General features: G+C 42.2%; 1 protein-coding gene across 5 annotated transcripts in view; it reads left to right on the top strand.

The window, feature by feature from the left end:
* Positions 1-22,258, top strand: part of ARMC8 (armadillo repeat containing 8) — a 111,109-nt gene that overhangs the window by 14,336 nt on the left and 74,515 nt on the right. For 3 of the 5 annotated variants that reach the window (XM_075937366.1, XM_075937363.1, XM_075937367.1), the window contains exons 3-5: positions 4,218-4,289; positions 21,907-22,049; positions 22,153-22,250. In XM_075937366.1, the coding sequence (XP_075793481.1) occupies positions 4,218-4,289; positions 21,907-22,049; positions 22,153-22,250 (313 nt within the window). Of the gene's footprint in view, positions 1-4,217; positions 4,290-12,605; positions 13,652-21,906; positions 22,050-22,152; positions 22,251-22,258 lie in introns of those variants that run through there. The other 2 variants (XM_075937368.1, XM_075937364.1) reach the window with 2 other exon arrangements.

Here is a 22,258-nt window from a genome sequence, read left to right as displayed (position 1 = left end):
TTTCTTGCGCAAGAAGGGGCAGCGTAGACAGCTCCTTCTGGCGCAAGAGCCTCTTATGCAAAAATGGTGGCTCATTAGATATGCAAATGAGGTTCAGCGATATTCCACACTTAGCCTCATTTGCATATTTCTGGCGCAAGAACCCACCAGTGTGTAGACATAGTCCAACTGAGGCCTAATCAGCACAGAGCAGAGTGGAAGAATGACTTCTCATGTCTTGCTCACAGCATTCCTGTTAATGCATCCCAGAATCATGTTTGCTTTTTTTGCAGCAGTGTCACATTGTTGGCTCATATTTAGCTTGTGGGCCACTATGACCCTTAGATCCCTTTCTGCTGTACTCCTTCCTAGACAGTTGCTTCCCATTCTGTGTGTGTGGAAGGGATTGTTCCTTTCAAAGTGGAGTACTTTGCATTTGTCCTTATTAAACTTCATCTTATTTACTTAGGGTGATTTTCTCCAGTTTGTCCAGATGATTTTGAATTATGACCCTATCCTCCAAAGCACTTGCAACCCCTCCCAACTTCATATCATCTGCAAACTTAATAAGTATACTCTATACCAAACGGTTGATGAAGATATTGAACAGAACCCATCCCAAAACAGACCCCTGCAGAACCCTACTTGTTATGCCCTTACAGCAGGTTTGTGAACCATTAATAACTACTCTCTGAGAACAGTTATCCAGCAAGTTATGAACCCACCTTATAGTAGCCTCATCTAAATTGTATTTGCCTAGTTTATTGATAAGAATATCATGCGAGACCGTATCAAATGCCTTACTAAAGTCTAGGTATACCACGTCCACTGCTTCTCCCTTGTCCATAAGACTCGTTATCCAATCAAAGGAAGCTATCCGATTGGTTTGACATGATTTATTCTTTACAATTCCATTCTGGCTGTTCCTTATCACCTTACTACCTTCCAGGGGCTGGCACCGCTCATACGCCGCGTGCCTGGTGCTGGCACAGCCCTTGCGCTGTGCACCCGGGGCTGGGGCTGCCCATATGCCGTGTGCCTGGTGCCGGCACCACCCATGCGCCACACTCCTGGGGCCAGCACCGCTCCTGTGCCACGTGCCATGGTGCGGAGACACTCATACGCCATGCGCCCGGGGCCGGCACAGCCCATGTACTGTGCTCCCGGGGGTGGGGCTGCCCATATGCCGTGCACCCGGGGCCGGCACAGCCCTTGCGCCGTGCACCTGGGGGTGTGGCCACTCATACGTTACACGCCCAGGAGCCAGCACCGCCCATGCACCACGTGCCCGGGTGCGGGGCTGGCCCAATCACTTGGCGGGTGCACAGAAATGGCCCGGCGGGCGCCATGGCCCCCATGGGCACCGCGTTGGGGACCTGTGCCTTAGCATCATGAACTCTGTGATTTCATGATCACTTTCACCCAAGCTACCTTCCACTTTCAAATTCATCACCAGATCCCGCGCTTTGGATGATTTTTGTTAGTTGTTTAAAAAAAGTCTCATCCATCTCTTCCACCTGGGTAGGTGGCCTATAGTAGACCCCTGGCATGACATCACCCTTGTTTTTTACCCCTTTTAGCCTAACACAGAGATTCTCAACACGTTTCCTATGTCCATCTCCACCTCAGTCCAAGTGTATACATTTTTAATGTATAAGGCAACACCTCCTCCCTTTTTTCCACCTCTCCTTCCTGAGTAAGGTGTACCCTTCTATACCAATATTCCAATCGTGTATTATCCCACCAAGTCTGATATACCAACAATGTCCTAGTTGTGTGTGTTTGTTAGCACTTCAAGTTCTTCCTGCTTATTACCCATACTTCTTGCATTTGTATATAGGCATCTTAGTTACTGATTTGATCTTGCCTCCCAGTTCTGCCTTGTCCCTCCTTTTTCTCTGCTATTATAGCCCATACTCTCTCCCATTTCTGACCCATCTCCCAGATCTCCATGTTCTTCACTTACTTGTGGGCTTTGGTCACCTGCCCCTGTCTAAACATTGCTTTTGGTAGAGCTCTCACTAATACGGAAGATGAGACACCATTTGAAAAAAAAATTAGGGTACAATATTACTTAATCCAGATACTAAAATGTTAGTTGAAATGCAGATTCTGAATTTAGAGGTCTTGTGTGTCTTGCCTTTCTGCTAGTTAGAAGGGTTTTGACTAGGGATGTAAAGTCCTGTTTTATTGGTTAACCAATTAGTGTTTAACCAGTTAACTGATTAACTGCAGGCAGGGGCTGCTGAAGCCTGGCCAAAGGGGGCCAGCCCTCTGGGCCCTGCCCATAGCTAAGAGCTGGCTCCCAGGTACCAGTTAACTGTTACCTGTAGTAAGAATCACTGGTTACTCGCTCACATTCCTAATTTTGCATAGTCAAAGATTTTTATACTTTCTATGTTTGCAAAGTCTAAGATTAAAATCTTTATACAGTTTGATGGGAGTCAAGAAATGTGTTCTGTTGAGCTATCTGGAAGCTGGGACAGACTGCTGGTTTTCCCTCAAGCTCATTGACAATCATGTGTATATTAAAAGCAACTAATATAAGAAAATCCAAGTGGGTGTTTTGTGGTTTTAAGTATACAGCAGTGACCTTCTGCACCACACTAGACTGCAAACTAGCCATTTCAACAGGTGCTTGACTGGAATGTAGAACTTTTATTAGACACCTGCCTCTTGTTTGGTGTAGTCTGCCTTCCTATGCTAGGTACTGCCTAATTCCTTCTATCATATGATCTTAGCACCTGATAATCCAGGGGTGGGCAAGAGGCTGTCAGCTGTCCAAATCCAGCCTGCCTAGCTCTTTTATTCAGTTCCTCCTCCCCTCCCTTCCCCCCAACATATTGCCTGGGAGCCAGAAACACAGGAGCCCTTTCAACTGCTTCTGCTTGTGCCTTCCCCGTGGCTGCTTAGGTGCCAGCCTTTTAAATAACAGGAGTTGAAAGAGCTTGCAGCTCCTGCCCTGCCCCTCCCCGCTAATGTGTTGCCTGGGAGCCTGAAGCCTTTTTAACTTCTGCTATTTAAAATGCCCTGCTCCTTCTGAGATGACCCATGACCACTTAAATTTTTTTTGAAGTGGCCCCCCCTTCAAAAATTCTTGCCCACCCCTGTTGTATCTTTTAGTGTATGTATGCTCACTGCATCCCTGTGAGGAAGGAAAGTGCTGTTGTCTCCACTCTACAGCTGCAGAACCTAAGGCAGTGAGGCTGTTCACAGTGGTATTGTAGGTATTGATCTCAGAGTATGAGGGACAGAACGTGGGGGGTGAGTGTTTTTTTTCTGGATCACTTTCTGTTGGTGGGAGACCTGAGGTCTTCAAGCCTGCCTGTTCCATCAACAGAAGTTGGTCCAACAAAAGAGATTCTCATCCACCTTGTCTCTTGCATGTAGATTGTGACTTACTTTACTAGGTTAAATCCCATGGTGGAGCAGTAAATTGAACCCTTTTCTTCAGAGTCCCAGGCTTACACCTTATCACTCTCCTACCTCCTCTGTCCTTTAGTAAGAAGTAGGTTTTTTTTCCTGCTCCCCTCAGAACAGTGCTTATGAGTTCACATTACCAAGGTTTGTTTTCCCCACACCTGACTTATTTACAATGCTGGATGAAGTGGGTGGATATGATCAGGTGGTCCACCTGACTTGATCAGTAACAGCTCACTTCCACATGCAAATCTAATGTGAAGTGGTGTGGGGTTTTGCTCATTTTGAATGAGTTTGGGGCATAGTAGAAGCCTGGAGATCTGGTTTTGTGGCCAAAGGTATTGTAAAGTACTGTGTCCTGAAGCAACGTTCAGCCCTGTAGGTGCAGCGTGGAGATCTGAAAGACTACTTGATAGAATGTTTGGAAACTAGGGGTGTAAAATCCTGTTTAATTAGTTAACTGGTTAAACAGTAAATTTAACTGGCTAACTGATTAAATGGGGAGAGGTAGGAGGGGGCTGTTCCAGCCTACTTGCTTAGAGTGGCCCGCTGCCACGGCTGGACTGCCACGGTTGGGCTGCTTGCTCCCAGACAGGCTGGAAGCGGCAGCAGGGGTGGGGCTGCTGGCTACCAGCCCATGTGGACTTCTGCGTACCCTCCCCCCCTATCCCTACAAGGCTGCTGGAGCAGCCCGATGCTGGGTGACGGTTAACTGTTACCCATTCACATCTCTATTGGAAATAGGGCTCAGTTATATACAATTTTCTTTATACTTCAGCATAATTTACCAGGGTTTGTTTCTCTTTCTGGATTTACAGAGATATGAAAAATGCTGTAATTGGAAACAACAAACAAAAAGCGAACTTGATTGTTTTGGGAGCGGTTCCAAGGTATGTTTTCTGCTACTCTCCTTTTCACTGATGCAGGCTCTGCTTTTGACCTGATCCTGAAAGCTGTAGTTGATGGATTACTTTCTCTAGTTCAGGAATGGGCAAGACTTGGCCCACAGGCCGCCGTGCGAGGACCCTCAGTCACATAGCATTCAGCTGCTTCAGAGCAGCCCCATGCCACTTTAAGTGGGTAGCTGTTCCCTGTAGGTCTCTGCTCTGCGCACTTGGGGAGGGAAGGCTTCATGTGCTGCCCCCGCCTCTTCGCAAAATCTCTTGGCTCCCATTGGTTGTTTTTTGGCATTCCATTGTTTCCTTTCTTCTAGTGGTACTGGAAACTGCAGCTGCCAAGATCCCTCTAGTTTCCCCTTCTTCCCCAGCATTGTGTAGAGGTGACCAGACACTGCAGCCTATATGTATGGGGCAAAAGGAAATTCTGCGGGCCCAACATTAATTTCTGCAAAATTCTGATAGAACTCTTTACCCTGGTTGGACCGCTCAGTGATGACGTCCCCTAAATAATCTTCTATCCTTTTGGAGGCTGATATAAGAGAGAAATAAATGAGATCACAAAATATTATTTGGAAGACTCCTTTTGCTTCCTATAATGTGGTTGTGAAAGTTAAGTTTAAAAAAAATGAATCAGTCTCCAATGAACCCTTACAGTCCAGTTATTACTGGAAATCCAGCCAGCAGGCCAGTGCATCCCAGAATAGGGATTAAAATAAACATCATCTTGAGGTCAGTTCACTCTGTTCAGTTGGGTAAATTAAGGAGTCTTTCACCTTTCCCACACCACTCAAAATTAGTCTGTAGTTACTCAGAGCAAATTGATTCTCTCCAGAGTGACATTGGTGGTATATTACAGAATTCTTCTATCCTTCTCCTGTGGGTGGGGTGGAGGGTGTGTGTGTAATTTGCTCGCTTGCTCGCTCGCGCGCTCACAGACGCACACAGACACACACACTGCATTTTTCAATAGGATGACATACCTTCCAGTAAGTTTACCTTTCAACTTTGTAACCATCACCAGAACTTTCATAAAAATGATTGAGGTTGCACTGTTCTCTAGAGAAGGGATATTTTTATAAGCCAATATTTCAAGTATCTAATTATAGATCCTTTCTACAAAGCACTATGGGTGATGACCAGATACAAAGAACTTTCAGTCTCGTTTGATCAATGCAACAAAGACCTCCTTGGATCCGTAAATTGTCTTTCTTTGAAGCACTTACAGAAATTCTAAAAACTGTTATTCCCATTGCTTGACAAGGTGGACTAGCTGGATTAGTTTATTAATTGTGTGCATATTCAAGAAATGGTCAAGGTGAAGTCTTTCACTTGTACTGGGACTTGTATCTTGTCAGGATTGTCTCGCTCTTCTCCTCCTCCAGTCCAGTTACCTCATTCTTACAACAGATTTTTGAGATGCTTGTGCATCCATAGTCTCTGGGAAGAGACCCTCCAAATAGTGGGGTGATCAGATATGAATTGGATGCCCCTCCAAAGTCTTGTTGGGATATATCTGAACATAGATTAGTTTTATGTGATGCAGGGAAAGCATTTAGTTTGAAAATGACATAAGATATTTGGTATCAAATATAAAGAAATTTATATATTACCATTGTGGAACAGATCCATGTTGGGTTTTAAAAACACATCTTAGTTATCTTCTGAAGACAGACTGCACCGAAGTAGCAACATGCATGCACTGCCTTGCTTAAACAAAACAGAAAAACGATTGCTCTGACAGTGGAGAAATATGTGGCAATAGCCCTGTGGAAGCTTGCAACGCCAGACAGCTACCAGTCGGTTGAGAATCCATTCAAAGTGGGGAAATCTACAGTAAGTGCTGTTTTATCCAACTAGCCAAGGTCAAGAGAGGTGCATGACGTGTGCATCTTTAGGCACTCCTGCCTGTTTGGCAAGATACAATTTAGAACTTTTTTTCCCGACCAGAAGTTTACAGTCAGAGATGTTGAAATGCCAATAGTGATCCTTGGAGACCCAACCTACCCTTTGCTCCTGTGGCTCATGAAGCTGTACATGGGTAGTCTGGACCACAGCAAGGAGCAGACTAACTTACAGGCTGAGCAACTGCAAAATGGTGGTAGAATGTGCTTTAGGGCATTTAAAGGGAAGGTTCCACAGTCCGCTTGCTACGTTAGACCTCAGGGAACACAATGTTCCCATTGTAGTGGTAGTCTGCTGTGTGCGCCATAATGTTTGAGAGATCAATGGGGAAATGTATCTCTTTGGATGGAATGCTGAGGCACGACGTCCCGCAAGGGATTTTGAGCAGCCTGACACCAGGGCAGTAACTAAAACACAGCAAGGGGAAGTGCTAATTAGAGATGCTCTGAAAGCGTTTTAAGAATGCCCAATTTTGAGTCATGCATGTTGCTCTCAACGGGGTGCCCCTGCATTCAGTGCATAACCCTCCACTTCTTCAATACAAGCAATAAAGAGATTGTTCACAAATGGTGTGTTTTTATTAAGGGAACACAAAAAAGGAGTACATGGTGGGAGCTTCAGGGGTGTATGTGCTCAAAATTATGAGGATAACCTTGGCTGAAAATGTACTTCAAAATCTCAAGACATAAACAGACTTTCCAGAATTCATGGATGATACTCTATTGCTCACGTGAAATGCATAGCAGTGGAAAGTGTCTTTCTCCACAGAGAATTCCTATTGCTTTACAAAATGCAATTTGCAGACCTACAAATCTTTGCTACATTGTCTAACAAGGAATGCTGATATTAAAGGTGACTTGTTTTGAATTACTTCTTGGGTTGCAGTACCAGTGACCAGAATCTTGATCAAAACTATAGTAACATTCCTGGAATGATAGATATATTTTAGAGAGGCAATTGGAACATCTTTTTGGGAAATATATGAGAAATACATACAGAAAGCTAGTTTTATTACTCACTTGCTGGCGGAGCTATAGTTGATCAAGAGCATGGGATCTCTTGTATTCTTTTGATAGACTTGGAATCGGGGCCAGCTGATGACATCACACAGGAAATAAAGACTTTTCGGAGTTTTGCGAAGCAGGCTGGCTCAGATAAGTGAGGATCCTCAGTTTAGATAGTTCAGCAGTGAAAATAGGCTGTTCAAATGGCATGCAGGCTATTCTGGATCTCAAATATCCCTCTCTTTACAGATTAGAATATTTGTAGACATTTTCAAATTTTATTGTTTAAATCCCAGAAGTTGATAGCACCAGTAAGCTCTTGATGACTTAAAAATAGTTCTAAATTGTCTTTAAGAGTTGTATCTATCTTGTATGCTGGGTTGCTAATGAGTCCAAAGGACTCAAGACAATGCCATTTCTCTGTCATTCATTTAAAGTGTATTGAAGAAACTGAATAAGTGACGGATGTAATAGACATTAAGGGTATCTTTCTTATGGAGAGTAAGATAGGCAAACTAGCTCTGTCCTTGCAGCAATCACATATCTGGCCCTGTTTTCATTGTTCAGGAAGATCACTTTGAAGAAGTAAATGTCTCTGTATTTTAAGAGACAAGCTGCCGAAAAAGCAGAATTAATATTTAAAGCTGACATCGAATCACTAGAATAAGGTTCACTAACCACAATGCATTGAATTTCATTTTTTTGATTCCCCAACACTTTTGTTTGATGCACATTTTGGAAATGTACAAGTTGTCAGTTGTCTAGGCCTCTTTGCATAGGCTTTGAATGGGGAGGAAAAACTGCATGTCCTACGCTATTCATTGCCACTGAAATTATGCTTATTGCAAAATTTACAACAGATGCAAAGGCACAGGAATGTTCATCATAGCTTTTGACCAACAAGCCACCTGCTTTTCATGATGCATAACTTATGGTAGAAAGCGATTCTCATCCTTTTATAGGACTGTAGTGGTAGAATGTTCATTTCACAATAAAGTTAATCAAAACAAACCTTTTTGTAGCAAATTATATTTCAGTTTGATGCGGAAGCAAGTATTTGAATCAAGCGTAGCTTCTTTCCAACTCCATTGGGCTGGTTTCTATTGGCTTGCAACAATACCAGGAGCAAAAATTTTTGGAGAATGCAATCACGGTGAACGCTCAACAATGGAAAGTGCTTAGTGGATGGCTAGATTAGTAATAAAAATATCAAATGGAAAAGTTGATAGAGTTAAATTCAGAAAAATAAAGGAAGCTGAAAGTAACAATGAAAAATCCATGGGCAGGAGAGTTAAGGAAATAAAAAGGAATTTAAAATGTATCAGAAATCCATATAGTGACATCAGTGATGTAGCCAAGGCAGAAATGTTGAGCTGTGGAAAGAAGTTGGTTGATATTTTTGAATATGTTGAAGTACTTTAAATTCAAACAGTGACTGAGGAGGATGTAAAACTGCATCTGCTAAAGTTTAAACATTTTAAAATAAGCAAGTATGGATGACTTGCTCTCCCCCCCCCCCCCCCCCCAAAGAGTTTTTCAAAGAATAGGACCAATAGCTGTGTGACCTGCTGGTAACTTTTAATAACTCTTGAAACCTTAGGGAAGTTGTGCTAATATTTTAAAAGCAAAAGCTAATGGGATGACCTGAGTAATTAGATCTGCTTGCAAGAATATTAAGACATTAATGCAAGTTAGTTTGATTTTGTGGAAAATAGGATTTGTCAAATGAACTAGGGATGTTAATTGAATAGTTCATTAACCTCAGGAATTCTTACTCGACTATTCTGTAGTCCATGGAGGTGGGGCTGACAGCCATTGCACTCTGGCCCTAGTCCTGAGGAGCCCCCACCCCCTGTCTGGGGTAATGGTCTAAGCTCCTGGATCCGTCATGAGCCGGAACTTTGCCAGGCTGCCTGCCTACCTGGATCCTAATATACGTTAAGTGCAGAATCACAATGGGGGTAGGTCCCAGACCTGATACAGGCCAGCATTGAGCTGGACTGTTCGGCAGCCTGCTAAAAAATTTCCTGGATGGGGCAAGGGGACCAGGGAGCTTGTGAACAGGAGCAGCAAACGGAGTTTTGAGAGGGAGTTCTCTAGGTAAAGGAGGAGTAAGTACGGGACCTTTGAGGTAAGTGGCTGTCTGTAGTGTGTGGGGGCGTTACTTGCTATATGCTGAGTTTGTTTGTGTCTGGTTGGTTGGTTGGAAGGAGCGTGTGTTGTGGCCAGCAGCTGCAAGCTGTGAGCTTCTAAAGGTTTGAAATCTAGAAGCCTCTGTTAATTGGCTGAGCCTCAGTCGGGGAAGGGGCTACCAGGACTTTATAAAGCTGTGAGTCAGCGACCAGGAGCTTGTGAACAGGGAGTTTTGAGAGGGAGTTCTCCAGGTAAAGGAGGAGTAAATATGGGACCCTTGAGGTAAGTAGCTATCTGTAGTAGGGTTTACTTGCTGTATGCTGAGCTTGTGTGTGTCCGTTTGAAGGAGCGTGTGCTGTGGCTTCTAAAGGTTTGAAATCTAGAAGCCTCTATTAATTGGCTGAGTCTTAGTCCGGAGGGGGTGGGGGGCTACCAGGGCTTTATAAAGCTGTGAGTCAGCAACCAGGAGCAGCAGAGAGGGAGTTTAGAGCGGGAGGTTAGAGGGCTCTAGTTTCTTCTGACCTTCTTTAAACATAACTTTTATAATCATCTATATTCCAGACATTTAATAAGAAGCCCAGTTTATAATTAAACTTATTCCTAAGAAAAGTGGAGACAGAAGCCCAGCAGCAGAGTGGGGGCTATCCTGTTTATTGCGTTGAGTGTAACATGTATGATTACCTGCCATGTGGGCGGGTGGCATATGTGTGCACCCGTTGCAAGGAGCTCCTGACCCTCAGAGACCGAGTTCGGGCTTTGGAGGCCAGGGTGGCTGAACTGGAGGAGCTAAGGGAGGCAGAGAGCTATGTTGATGAGACTTTCCGGGACACTGTAGTACTGTCCCACCTCCAGTCTGAGAGCCCCAGAGCTCTTAAGGAGGATGAAAGTCTCAAAGGAACAGAGCATTCAATGGAAGCAGAGGGAAATCATCCTGTAGTTGGGATCCTCCTTCCAAAGGATGTTGTGGTATCCTCTTGCACTGAGGATACCTCTGAGGGGGAGGGAACGCCAGTTGTTAGGAAGAGGCAGGTTTTAGTAGTGGGTGATTCGATCATTAGAAACATAAATAGCTGGGTTTGTGATGACTGGGAGAACCGTATGGTCACTTGCCTGTCTGGTGCGAAGATTGCGGATCTCTCGAGGCATCTAGATAGACTTATGTGTAGTGCTGGGGAGGAGCCGGTGGTCGTGGTACATGTAGGTACCAGTGACATAGGGAAGGGTAGGAGAGATGTCCTGGAGGCCAAATTTAGGTTGCTAGGAAAGAGACTGAAAATTGTCAGGCATGTAGAAGAACATAATTTGTTGGACAAAAGTCAACATGGTTTCTGTAAAGGGAAATCATGTCTTACTAATCTATTAGAGTTCTTTGAAGGGGTTAACAAACATGCAGATAAGGGGATCCAGTAGATATAGTATACTTAGATTTTCAGAAAGTCTTTGACAAGGTCCCTCACCAAAGGCTCTTGTGTAAATTACATTGTCATGGGATAAGAGGGAAGGTCCTCTCATGGATTGAGAACTGGTTAAAAGACAGGAAACAAAGGGTAGGAATAAATGGTAAATTTTCAAAATGGAGAGGGGTAACTATTGGTGGCCGCCAAGGGTCAGTCCTGGGACCAATCCTTTTCAACTTATTCATAAATGATCTGGAGAAAGGGGTAAGCAGCGAGGTGGTAAAGTTTGCGGATGATACTAAACTGTTTAAGATAGTCAAGACAGAAGCAGACTGTGAAGAACTTCAAAAAGATCTCACCAAACTGAGTGATTGGGCAACAAAATGACAAATGAAATTTAATGTGGATAAGTGTAAAGTAATGCATGTTGGAAAAAATAGCCCCAACTATACATACAGTATGATGGGGGCTAATTTGGCTACGATAGATCAGGAAAGAGATCTTGGAGTTATTGTGGATAGTTCTCTGAAAACTTCCATACAGTGTGCAGCGGCAGTCAAAAAAGCAAATAGGATGTTAGGAATTAAGAAAGGGATAGAAAATAAGACACAGAATATCTTACTGCCCCTGTATAAAATTATGGTACGCCCACATCTTGAATACTGTGTACAGATGTGGTCTCCTCACCTCAAAAAAGCCATTTTGTCCTTAGAAAGGGTTCAGAAAAGGGCAACTAAAATGATTAGGGGTTTGGAACGGGTCCCATATGAAGAGAGGTTAAAGCGACTGAGACTTTTCAGTTTAGAAAAGAGGAGACTGAGGGGGGATATGATAGAGGTCTATAAAATCATGAGTGGTGTGCAGAGGGTGAATAAAGAAAAGTTATTTATTAGTTCTCATAATAGAAGAACTAGAGGACACCAAATGAAATTAATGGGTAGTAGGTTTAAAACTAATAAAAGAAAGTTCTTCTTCACACAGCACGTAATCAACCTGTGGAACTCCTTGCCAGAGGAGGCTGTGAAGGCTAGGACTATAACACAGTTTAAAGAGAAGCTAGATAATTTCACGGAGGTTAGGTCCATAAAAGGCTATTAGCCAGGGGATAGAAATGGTGTCCCTGGCCTCTGTCTGTCAGAGGCTGGAGAGGAATGGCAGGAGACAAATCGCTTGATCGTTGTCTTCGGTCCACCCTCTCTGGGGCACCTGGTGGTGGCCACTGTCGACAGACAGGCTACTGGGCTAGATGGACCTTTGGTCTGACCCAGTACGGCCATTCTATTGTTCTTATCAATGCGTGTAGTCTATAGCATTAACCTATAAGCTTTTGCTTATTGGTTAATTGACTATACTATTACATCGCTAGGTAGAACCATTTATATTTAAATGTTGCAAATGTGTCCTAAACTGAGAGAAGACCTTGGGAAAAACCAAGTCCTCTTGGACTCTGCAGTAACTTGGCCCTAAATGCTGTTACATGGTTTTTGGATTTGGTGTTATCATTTTAAATAAAATTATTAAAAAAAAAAAAAGGTTTTCAGTTAAATGTGAAAATAATACAATAGTATAATCTTCCTTTGTTATATTTATTTGAGTTTACTTTACACTCTCTTCATTTGTTTAACTTGGTTTGTCAAAGATGTTTCTGCTTGCAAAGTGGAGATGTTAGCAGCTGAACAGAGGAGCAATTAGGGCTTTTGGTCCCTAGGAAGAAATGGGAGATTGTTTGGTTGCTATATTAAGCATAGACATATCATATAAAAATTAAAACCTGTAGGTGAGTACCGAGAATATCTGTTTTTCACTAGTCCTTGCTCTAAACTTTCAACTCGGGGGCAGGGGGGGGGGCGTTTTGGTGTAAGGGAGGGTCACAGAGTCTGTACTATTCCACACTATAGGGGGAAGGGATGAGAATGTAGAGATGACTGGACAGCTGTATTCAATAGACTTCCTCCTGCAACTGTGCTGTTATTGAACAGTTCTTTTGATGATTGGTGGTGCCAGAAGCCACAGTTAGAACCTCCTGTCTCCATACTGTCGGACCTCTGCGTCCTGCCCAGACAGCTCTTAAGAGTTAGCAGATTTGGAGAAACATGGGCCAGAGCAGCAAACCCTATTTCCCCTTCTTCCACCTAGAGGATAGGTACCAGGGGGTGGATATGAGAGAGCGAGAGCGTGTGTGTGAAAGAAATGCTGCTCTGCTGGAAACCAAACAAAATGTATATTTTAAACGGACACCATGAACTTGAAAACAGTTTCAAAATATGTTTAAAAGTAGCTTCAGTTACTGTGCCTGTTCCTGAGCTCTCTGCCAATTGCTGTGGCTTTACTGTTTTCATTAAAAATAAAACAATCATACATTTGTTGCTATATGAGAGACCTACACAAACTGAGGAAACTGACCATACAATGGTAACATTGAAATTCCCTATATATGGAATCATAGACTAGTAGAACTGAAAGGGACCTCGAGAGGTCATCAAATCTAGCCCTCTGCCCTCATGGCAGCACCAAGCACCATCTAAGTCCGCGGTGTCCAACATGCTGGCCAGTTGAGTGTGGCTAGTTGGCTTGAATAATGTGGCTAGTTCACTATAGCAGTAGCCACTGCAATGGCTACTACTTCAGAACTGGTTGGACATCATGAATCTAAATCATTCCTGATACATGGTTTACTCAAAGAGTTGAATGACTGTTTTCCCTTCTGGATCCATTATTATTTCTGGTGCATTTTATCTTATTCAGACCAAGATTCTTAACAGGAAGAAGATAGAGGAAGAATGCAGAGATGTGCCAGTCTGTCTGTGCCACCCTGTTTTCTGCCTCCTTCAAGCATGTTCCTAAACTGCAGTTACTGGGGAGACTGGAAATCCTGGGTCCTTTGGCCTTATTGGAGGTCACCCTAGAAATTTTTCAGGTACTCTGTGCATGGTTGCAAAGGTAATGTTTCTTGTATAAAGGATCTGAGAATCCAGAGATTCTCCTGTGGCTTTTTTAGTGTTACAGATATACTTGAAACATTATCTGAGGAAGATGAAGCTCCTGTTCAAAGAGAGGAGCAGTTTTTTAAATCAAATATGAATCTGGTTTATTAGTGTTGAAAAAGTGGGGCTGGCTCCATTCTTCTCTCCTTCTGTCGATGCTACAAAGTTCCACTGTTTGGTGGATCATATTGTTGATAAATTCATTGGCCTGACCACACTGTGGTTTGTTATGAAATGTATTCAAGAGATCAAAACAGTCAGTCAGGTTTATTGTGATGCTAGTACTGGAGAAAGGTTCCAGGTGATACAAGTCTCTGGGAGCAGTCTCGTGCAGCATTGTTGTGTTCACCTTACTCAGAAGGTGTGCTGTCAGTTATACCCCCTAAAATAATCTTTTTATCTCCCTCCCACCTGTTTACCACTAACAAAATTAGTACATTATATGAAACTAGATTTAGATTTCTGCTTTGTTTTTGTGGTACAATGATGTATCTCTCTGTTTGGAACACAGTCATTCCAGATACCAAAGGCACGAAAGAACCTCTGAGGTCTGTACTAGGGAAGAACAGTCATGTTATATCCTCTTCATTTGGGACACTAGTAAAAGCCTGAAAGAGTAACTCCCTTCCTGTTATGGTAAAGCGCTCATCTGTCTTGCTCGTCTTGGCAGCTTCCTTGTTTACTTAAGCCAAAACTTTCTTCATGAATGCGAGGGGATACTTATCTTAAATTGGCCTATATTTTTTATGCTATATTACTGCTGTTATGTTACTGTTATGTGCTTAATCCATACTGATGTGTGGTGTCAAACACAATATATCTAAATATCTAGATATGGTAGCCTAGCATAGTTTAGTCAGCTGTATGCCGTCTACTTTTAGTCTTGCAGTTCCAATGAAAGAGACTTCTCATAAGGTATTTGATATCTGTGATGCTATTTGGAGTAGAATATCATTACTGGTTTTGGTTTATTGGCTACAGGTAGCAGAATTTTTGTGAGTGGTGCCTGTTTCTTATCTGCCTCTTTCTAAGAAGGATGAGAGGTTGCATCAGATGTCCTCTGAGGGGTTTTCCTACTTTTAAACCTACCGTGTCCCAAATCCAGTTGTGGAGGCTAATGCCAATAACAGGGAAAGAACTGAACAAACATAATCCATTCTAGCTGATAAAGATGGAAAAAGGATTAATTTGTCAGAGGAAATGTTCTCCATCTTCCCTCAGTGTGGTGTGGCAAATCATCAGGCAGTCATGGGCTGTTACCAATTCCATTTGTATAAAAGTTTACATTATTTTTACAAGATTTACCTGACCAAAGAAGATTGGTGAATCCCATGTTAATGGAAGGCCAAAACATAGCCAAATTTTGCCTTACGACTAGCGGTGTTAACAAATGTTTATTTTTGTAAACATGTAACTGCTGAATTCTTCAGCAGTTACGTATTTACATACGGGGGGCAGGTGGGAGCCGGAGCTTAAAAACTGGTTCCCTACAAGCACTGGCTCCAGCCTGCTCCATCCTCCTGCTCCTCCGCAGGTAGGTGTTGATAGGCACTTCTGCATTCTTTTGTTCTGCAGGAGGCAGCAGGAGCCAGAATGCACAGGGAGTCAGCTTGAACACTGGCTTCCCGTGTGTACCGACTCCTGCCTGTCCCCTCCCCACTTTCCCCACTTCTGTGGCTCTGCTTGAGCTGATGCTTGTGGGGAGCTAGCTTAAAAGCTGGCTTCCCATTCATACTGGCTCCTGCTTGCCCCCACCCCATGCTGCTGCCTCTGATACAATGGCAAAAGCATGTGGGGGGGCAATCAGCTCAGTGGGAGCCAGCTTAAAAGCCAACTCCTCACAGGCACTGGCTCCTGCCTCTCTCTTCACCTTGCTGCCTCTGAAGGGGAGGTGTGTAATGGTTAAGATTAACGGAAGAGCCCAGGCTTATTGGTTAAGCATGTAAATGGGTACATCTTTCCTTAGGACCTCTTTTGAGAATTGGACTCTGTTGTCAGAATGTTGGTATCTGTTATGAGCATCATAAAGCATTCCTGGTTTGTTCTTCCTCCCTGACTCTAGACATGAAAATTAAGTTGGAGGACCTTCCCTTTGAAGGGGAGGGTCTTTTCAGTGTGAAAATAGACAAATGTTCAAAGGAATTAAATGGATAGCCGCTGTTCGTTTGATTTCCTCTGCTAGGAGACCTTCTCCTTTCTGGTATCGGAGATAGTCCTATCTCCCCAGTCATGGTCTTACTTTAAGTTATATCAGACACTTCAGCAACACCAGCAGCCTGCATCCCTCCAGAGTCAACATGGTAAGAAGCCTTTCAGACTGGAGTCTAAGTCTAAAGAACCCACATCCTCACCACCATCTTAGTCATGGAACAACAAGCCTCAGTTTTGAAAAGACAGTTGTGAACTGGGAATGAGTAATTGAGCACCAACCTAACCCCTTCTTTGCAGAGCACTAGCTCACTTTATCAATGTTTGGAGACTAATTATGTCAGAACAGTGGGTTCTAGAGATTGTAGAAAGGGGCTATGCCATACAGTTTCAAAGACTGTCTACCCTTCCCTCTACCCTTCTCTCCAACAACCCCTCTCATGATTTTATTCTCATAGAAGTAAAAAAAATTGCTTCTAATAGGAGTAGTTGAATGGTGCCTCAAATACCCAAGATTGAGAGTTTTAATCTAATTTCTGGTGAAACAGGAGGACAGTGGACTTCGTCTGGCTCTAAAGTTATGGGCATTGAACAAGTCTATTTGGAAGTTCAGTTTCCACATACCGACTTTGACCTGCATAATCCCTTTGGTATTGGTCACAAAATAGTTCGTAACTCTTTTTAAAATAAAGGATGCATTTTTCATATGTTGATCTGTCACACCCATCACAAGCATTTCTGTTTTATAGTGGTCCTAATGGCTTTTCCAGTACAGGATTTGGTGCCCAGAATTTTTACAAAATGTCTTATGTAGAAGCCTCTCATTTAAGAAATCAGGGTATTTTTTGTTTACCCGTATTTGTTTGCTTAAGGGTGCTGTATTTGAAGTAAGGATGTTAAATATCGAGTTAATTACTAGTCGAGTAGTTGATGCAGAGTTTTTCTTTAAGAATACTTGATCTCATAGAAATTGCTTTTTGTTGGCCGGCTTTTCTTTTATGTGTGAAAGAATCAGTTGGTGCCACTCAGTTCATTTTCTTCAATTCAGTGAATACTCTGATGCATTGTTCTTTTGGGTAATTGCCTGCAACAACCCTAGAAAACATTTAATTGAATTTGTTAGTATAACTCTTATACAGGAATATTACTCCATGACCTTTTGCCGTTGCGAATGGGAGAGAAAAAGAGAATATTTTTCTCACCCTGGAAACATCTGTGGCTGCTAAAAGTGTTATAGCACCCTACGTTCCTTATTTTGCTGGTTTAAAAAGTAGTGCTTTTTAGCGATGCCTAAATATAGTAGAAGAAGAGTTAAGTGCACAGGTTTATATGGCATTAGGAAACTCATGTAATACTTGCAGAAATAACTTCTGGCCCTTTCCCACTCTTAACATTGCATCCCAATGAGGCTGTCTAAACATGGGGGTGGGTTTACATGCTGATGTGTGAGCAGTGAAGAGGATGTTTTAAATCAGATGATAATGATTTTGGCTGTTGTCTCATCCATGAAGATCATGTCATTGAACTTGTTGCTTTCAAGCCATTCTAGGGCTTTGTGTGTTGCAACTGCTAGTACTTAACTGACCTAAGTCAATGGGTATTACAAGAATATTCATTCTGTTAACAGTTCTTACAGTATTGTATTGTACATCATACTTTTTATACATTTAATTTCAGTACTTGTGCTTTATTTTATTACATTCTAAATCACCATGTCTTTTTGTAGCATCAGCCATTCTTTTGATCAATTCAGTTCAGATTTCTGTGGGATTATGTCCACCTCAAACTTTCTGTGTTCATTGGTCTTAGGTGAAGATCACAATCTTCTTTGAAATCGCTTATCTCCTTTTTGAATATCGCTTCAAGAAAAGAATAAAACTAGAGGCAAATTGCCTTTATAATAGTATATTTTCTCTGTATTCACCATATGCACTTCCTTGGAGATGTCTTCTTGTCTGTTACACGAAGTCCAACAAGTAACTCAGAAGGATTGGAGCAAGAAATTTGGATGCCCATCCCAGCAAGTAGCTTATTCCTCTCTGTAGCATCTTCTAGAGGAGAATGCTAAACTTTCAACTAATCTTGACTAAGTTACAGCTGATAAAATTCCTCATCTTTTCATGAAAGTTGGTATTCAGCTCTATTTAAGTGATCTTTTGTGAGCCAAGAGCCGCCAATTGTAATCAAGCCTTGCTACTCCCAATTGTTCCAACAGTGTTAAAAGGCTGCTTGACTCACAAGTGGGGGACAAAGTCAGTTTCTTGGCAGTACCAGCTGGCATTCCATCATGAATTAATTGCAGCATGTTAAGGTCAAGATGGAGCAGTGACAGATCATCCAATGAGACATGAAGGCTCTTCAGTTCCTTAGTGAAGACAGCGTAGTCATGGAATTTATGGAAACCAGACTTCAGAAGAGTGATGTTGAGGAAGGTGCCAAAGTTATACTTCACCAGAAATACCCCAGAGATGACAGGCTGTCATTTGAAGTAAAAGTTCTCAAGATAGGAGGTACTGTAATTTAAACCTCTATTCTCTGTGTTGCCTTCCACATGCTTGTTTCTAGAGCATGATGGAATGCTAGCAATGGTCCACCGTTTATTAACAATTAAGTTTCACCGTTTCTTTTCCTAGGTATTTCAAGACTATTGGGGATGTTGTGATGACTTTGAGATGGGACAAGACAACCAAAGTAAACAAAGTAAATTGAAAATGTAGCTGAGCAACTAGAACAAAATCAGGGCCATTGCTGGAAATCCAGTCCAGGAAATCTTGGAGTGTTGATAGAGAAGATGTATCATGAACACAGGGAGTGGATGTCTGAGGGTAAGACCTAGATATTGGCATTAATATAGTTACAATGTATGTTTCCTCGTGTGGTCTTATTGCTTTAACTAAATTCTTGGTGTTGATCTATTTTGAGATCAAAGCATTGTTTCTTTTTCAGTTGTACAATGGTTAAACCTGCCTGGTTCAAGTCTGTGCTAGTTGGGTAGGCTTAGTCAGGTCCAGGGATCCTCCTCCTAAGTTGTGAAAGGGAAGGAAAATGTGAGCTATTTGTCTTCCTTGCTGAATTGCTGTCCATCAACTAACCCATACCATGCACAGCAATTGTACTATCTTATATTTTTTGTGTCCTCATTCTGTAAGATATTGCAAAATTCTCCTTGCTAAATCTGTCAACTGTGTGGAAACTAATGTGTGTCAATAATTGTTCTTATTCTTATGTTTTTCAGGCATGGAAGTTCCTGGAGAATATCAGAAGCTATTCTTGACCTGGAGAGGTGTACACTATCATCATTTGTAGATGTGTCTAATTTCCTTAACCTAATCACTGCCAGATGAGGATTAGGTGCTTGCTCATCAGTAGACTGACAGTAGAGATGTAGAGATGTATCTGAGAAAATCAGATTCTACATGCCCATTTGGGAAAAGAGCTCAAGAAATTAACTAGAAAATTGAAACAGTTGAGTTCCAAAGTAGGCATGGACTCGGGAATGCTAGCCGGGGAGATTACATTGCAAGAATTTGCTGTTGGGATTCCTGTCTGCCTTATCCTGTGGTGATGGATATTGACACAGATATTGCAAACTGAAGTTTGAGTGAACAAGGACATCAGCATTTCCAGTGGATTCTCCTAGATGTCTGCTCTGTCAGTGCCTGCACACCGCATTCTCCATCTGAAACTTTGCTACTCTGCATGTATTCTCATCCCCAGTTTTTGATGACTGGGAGTTTATTAGTGTAGAGGTGACTTGTTTTGGAAGTCACCAAACAACACACAAGGTCTTCTGAGATCTTCAGAACCAGCACTGATTAAGCCTGCTGCAAATAATGACTGAGGAAGCTGGTGTGCAGTTGGTGAAGAGAAAATCTGTATTGTTTGAGAGCTTGGTGGGAACTGCAGTTGAAGGGGAGCAGAATAAAAACTATCTTCAGACTTAAACAATTATTTGTATTTTTGATCACAGAATCAGTGAGGGTGGAACATTTTCAGCATTCCTTCATTACATCTTAAAAACCAACCCAAACAAACCCTAACACCCTCTTCCCACCCCCAAACCCGCTGCAACATGACAATTGCTTTTCTGTGAAATCTAATAGTTATTTTTGTTGCTTATACTTTCATGGATCTATAATCTTTAAAGAGACTTTGCAAAGACAGGCTTGATGTAAAACGTGTGTGTTAATTCCATGATGATTCTGCATCCAGTGATAATTTTTCTGTGAGATGGTAGAATGTTCATTTAGTATTCTGTTGGTTCTTAAGGCATAGCTGGATGTTCTTGGAATAGGGGAGAGGAGGAAAGGTGCTATATGATCTGAAAAGCACAAGATTCTGAAGCTGTTCACTGGGAGGCAGTGCTCAGCAAGAGGAGATATGGAAAAGCTTGCCATCCTTTTGCTGCCATCCACATTTCTAGGGGTCATAGTACTGCTTAGACCAACTACTGCATAAACCCTTGTGACATCAGTCAGATCTTGGCTCAGATAAGACTGTATACTTGCAATCCCTTTGAAAGTGAAGAAATACACTGTTACTTAGTGAATGAATAAAATGCTTTTACTTAATGTAACCGTTTCAGACAATATTGTAATAGATAAACTCTGGTAGCTATAATCAGTTTCCAAGGACAGTGGAGTTTCGGATTGTTTGAATTGGATCTCTTTATTGGCTTCATTCATTGCTATAAACCGATGCCCCCAACCATGTTTGCTGTGCTTTAACATTCTTGGATAGCCCCATGATTTTGCCTCTTGACCCGTCAAAGTTCACTTCGCTAAACCAAGATTTGTACTGTTGGTCTCCACAAAAACAAATTCTGCTAGTTTTGTGGAGAAACTGAGGAGCAAGCAAGTCAGACAATTTCGTTCTCTTTCTTGGTCTGATAGAAAAGAACATTAAGACTATCCGGAGCCCATCAGCAGTAGGGTCCAATTCCAACAACATGAAACTCCACTGTCCTTGGAAGACATTTCCTACTCCTTCCCTCTCCGCACCTTCAGTGTGTTGAATTGCCTCATTTGTGCTCCGTCCCAGCTCCTCTCCCTCTCTCCCAGAGCTGGAATCCTGCAAATCAGCCGTTTGCTCTTTCTTCAAGCTCTGAGGGGGAAGAGAAGTGGGGACTAAGAGCAAATGAGGTGATTTGCACACTCCAAAAGTTCTGGGATGGAGGGGAACGAGTAGGAAGTTCAGGGCTCCAGTGTGTGAGAGGTGCATGGGGGAGGGGAGCAGACGGGGTCCACAAGGTTGCTGGTGGAATCTCAGAGGGCCATGGGCTGCTGCGGCCCACTCTTGTTTGCATGATTTCAGCTCATCTGAAGAAGTGGCTTTGGCTCAGAAACTGATTTAAAATAAATGAGATTATCAAAATTCACTCTCTCTCTTCAAAAATGGATTGTAGTGGTATCTGGTAGGAAGCTTTCTAGAATGTCAACCATCGTTCTGCTTTTATCTTTCTAGAAGATTCAGAATATAGTATCTTTTGGTATAAATCGGAAATCTACTCTAACATATACTTATTGTAAAAATACTCTCATGACTGTTGTAGGATGTTTGTTTTACACTTTTGTTGCATCTCTGGCCTTCCCTCCAAGAGAAACAATCATTTTTTTACCTGGAGGGCTGCACTTGAACTAGATATTGTGATGTTATGGTTTTCTTCATTAAACCTGACTACTGATATCTCTGTAAATACAGTACATTCTCATTTATTCGGATGGCTTGGGGACTTAAGGTTCAGATAGCTAGGTATATGGATAAACAGAAGTGCTCAAAACACTGATTTTTGCTTAATATTTTGCACTTTGTTTATTAAAACACCCAAATTGTATTACAACTACTGTGTACATAACTTAATTCTGAATTATTCTGATCTACTATACAAATACTAAGCCATTGTTACTAGAAGGCTGACTGAGAATTGATTAGCAAGTGATTAACATAGGGCTACGTGTGGGGCACATGGTAGGATTTTGATAATTAAGATTTTTGGGTAAGGGGTATTTGGGTAACTGCAATTCTGTATTTCCATTTACAGGTTGCTGTATTTGCTTCAGCAAGAAACCTCCAGTACGGAGCTGAGAACTGAGTGTGCAGTAGTGCTAGGAAGCCTTGCGATGGGTACAGAAAACAATGTCAAGTCTCTATTAGACTGCCATATTATCCCAGCCTTATTGCAAGGTATCTTGGCTTTCATTTAATGCATTGTACTTTGCTAACTATTTCTACAACACTTGCATTTGAAAGAAGCAAAAAGAATGAGACAATGTATGTATATTCACAGGATTGCTGTCACCAGAACTGAAGTTTATTGAAGCTTGCCTCCGATGTCTTCGTACCATTTTCACCAGCCCAGTAACTCCAGAGGAACTATTGTATGCAGTAAGTTT

The sequence above is a fragment of the Pelodiscus sinensis genome, chromosome 10 (assembly GCF_049634645.1).
Source record: "Pelodiscus sinensis isolate JC-2024 chromosome 10, ASM4963464v1, whole genome shotgun sequence".
Classification (NCBI taxonomy): Eukaryota; Metazoa; Chordata; order Testudines; family Trionychidae; genus Pelodiscus; species Pelodiscus sinensis.
This window is presented reverse-complemented; position numbering and strand designations above follow the sequence as displayed.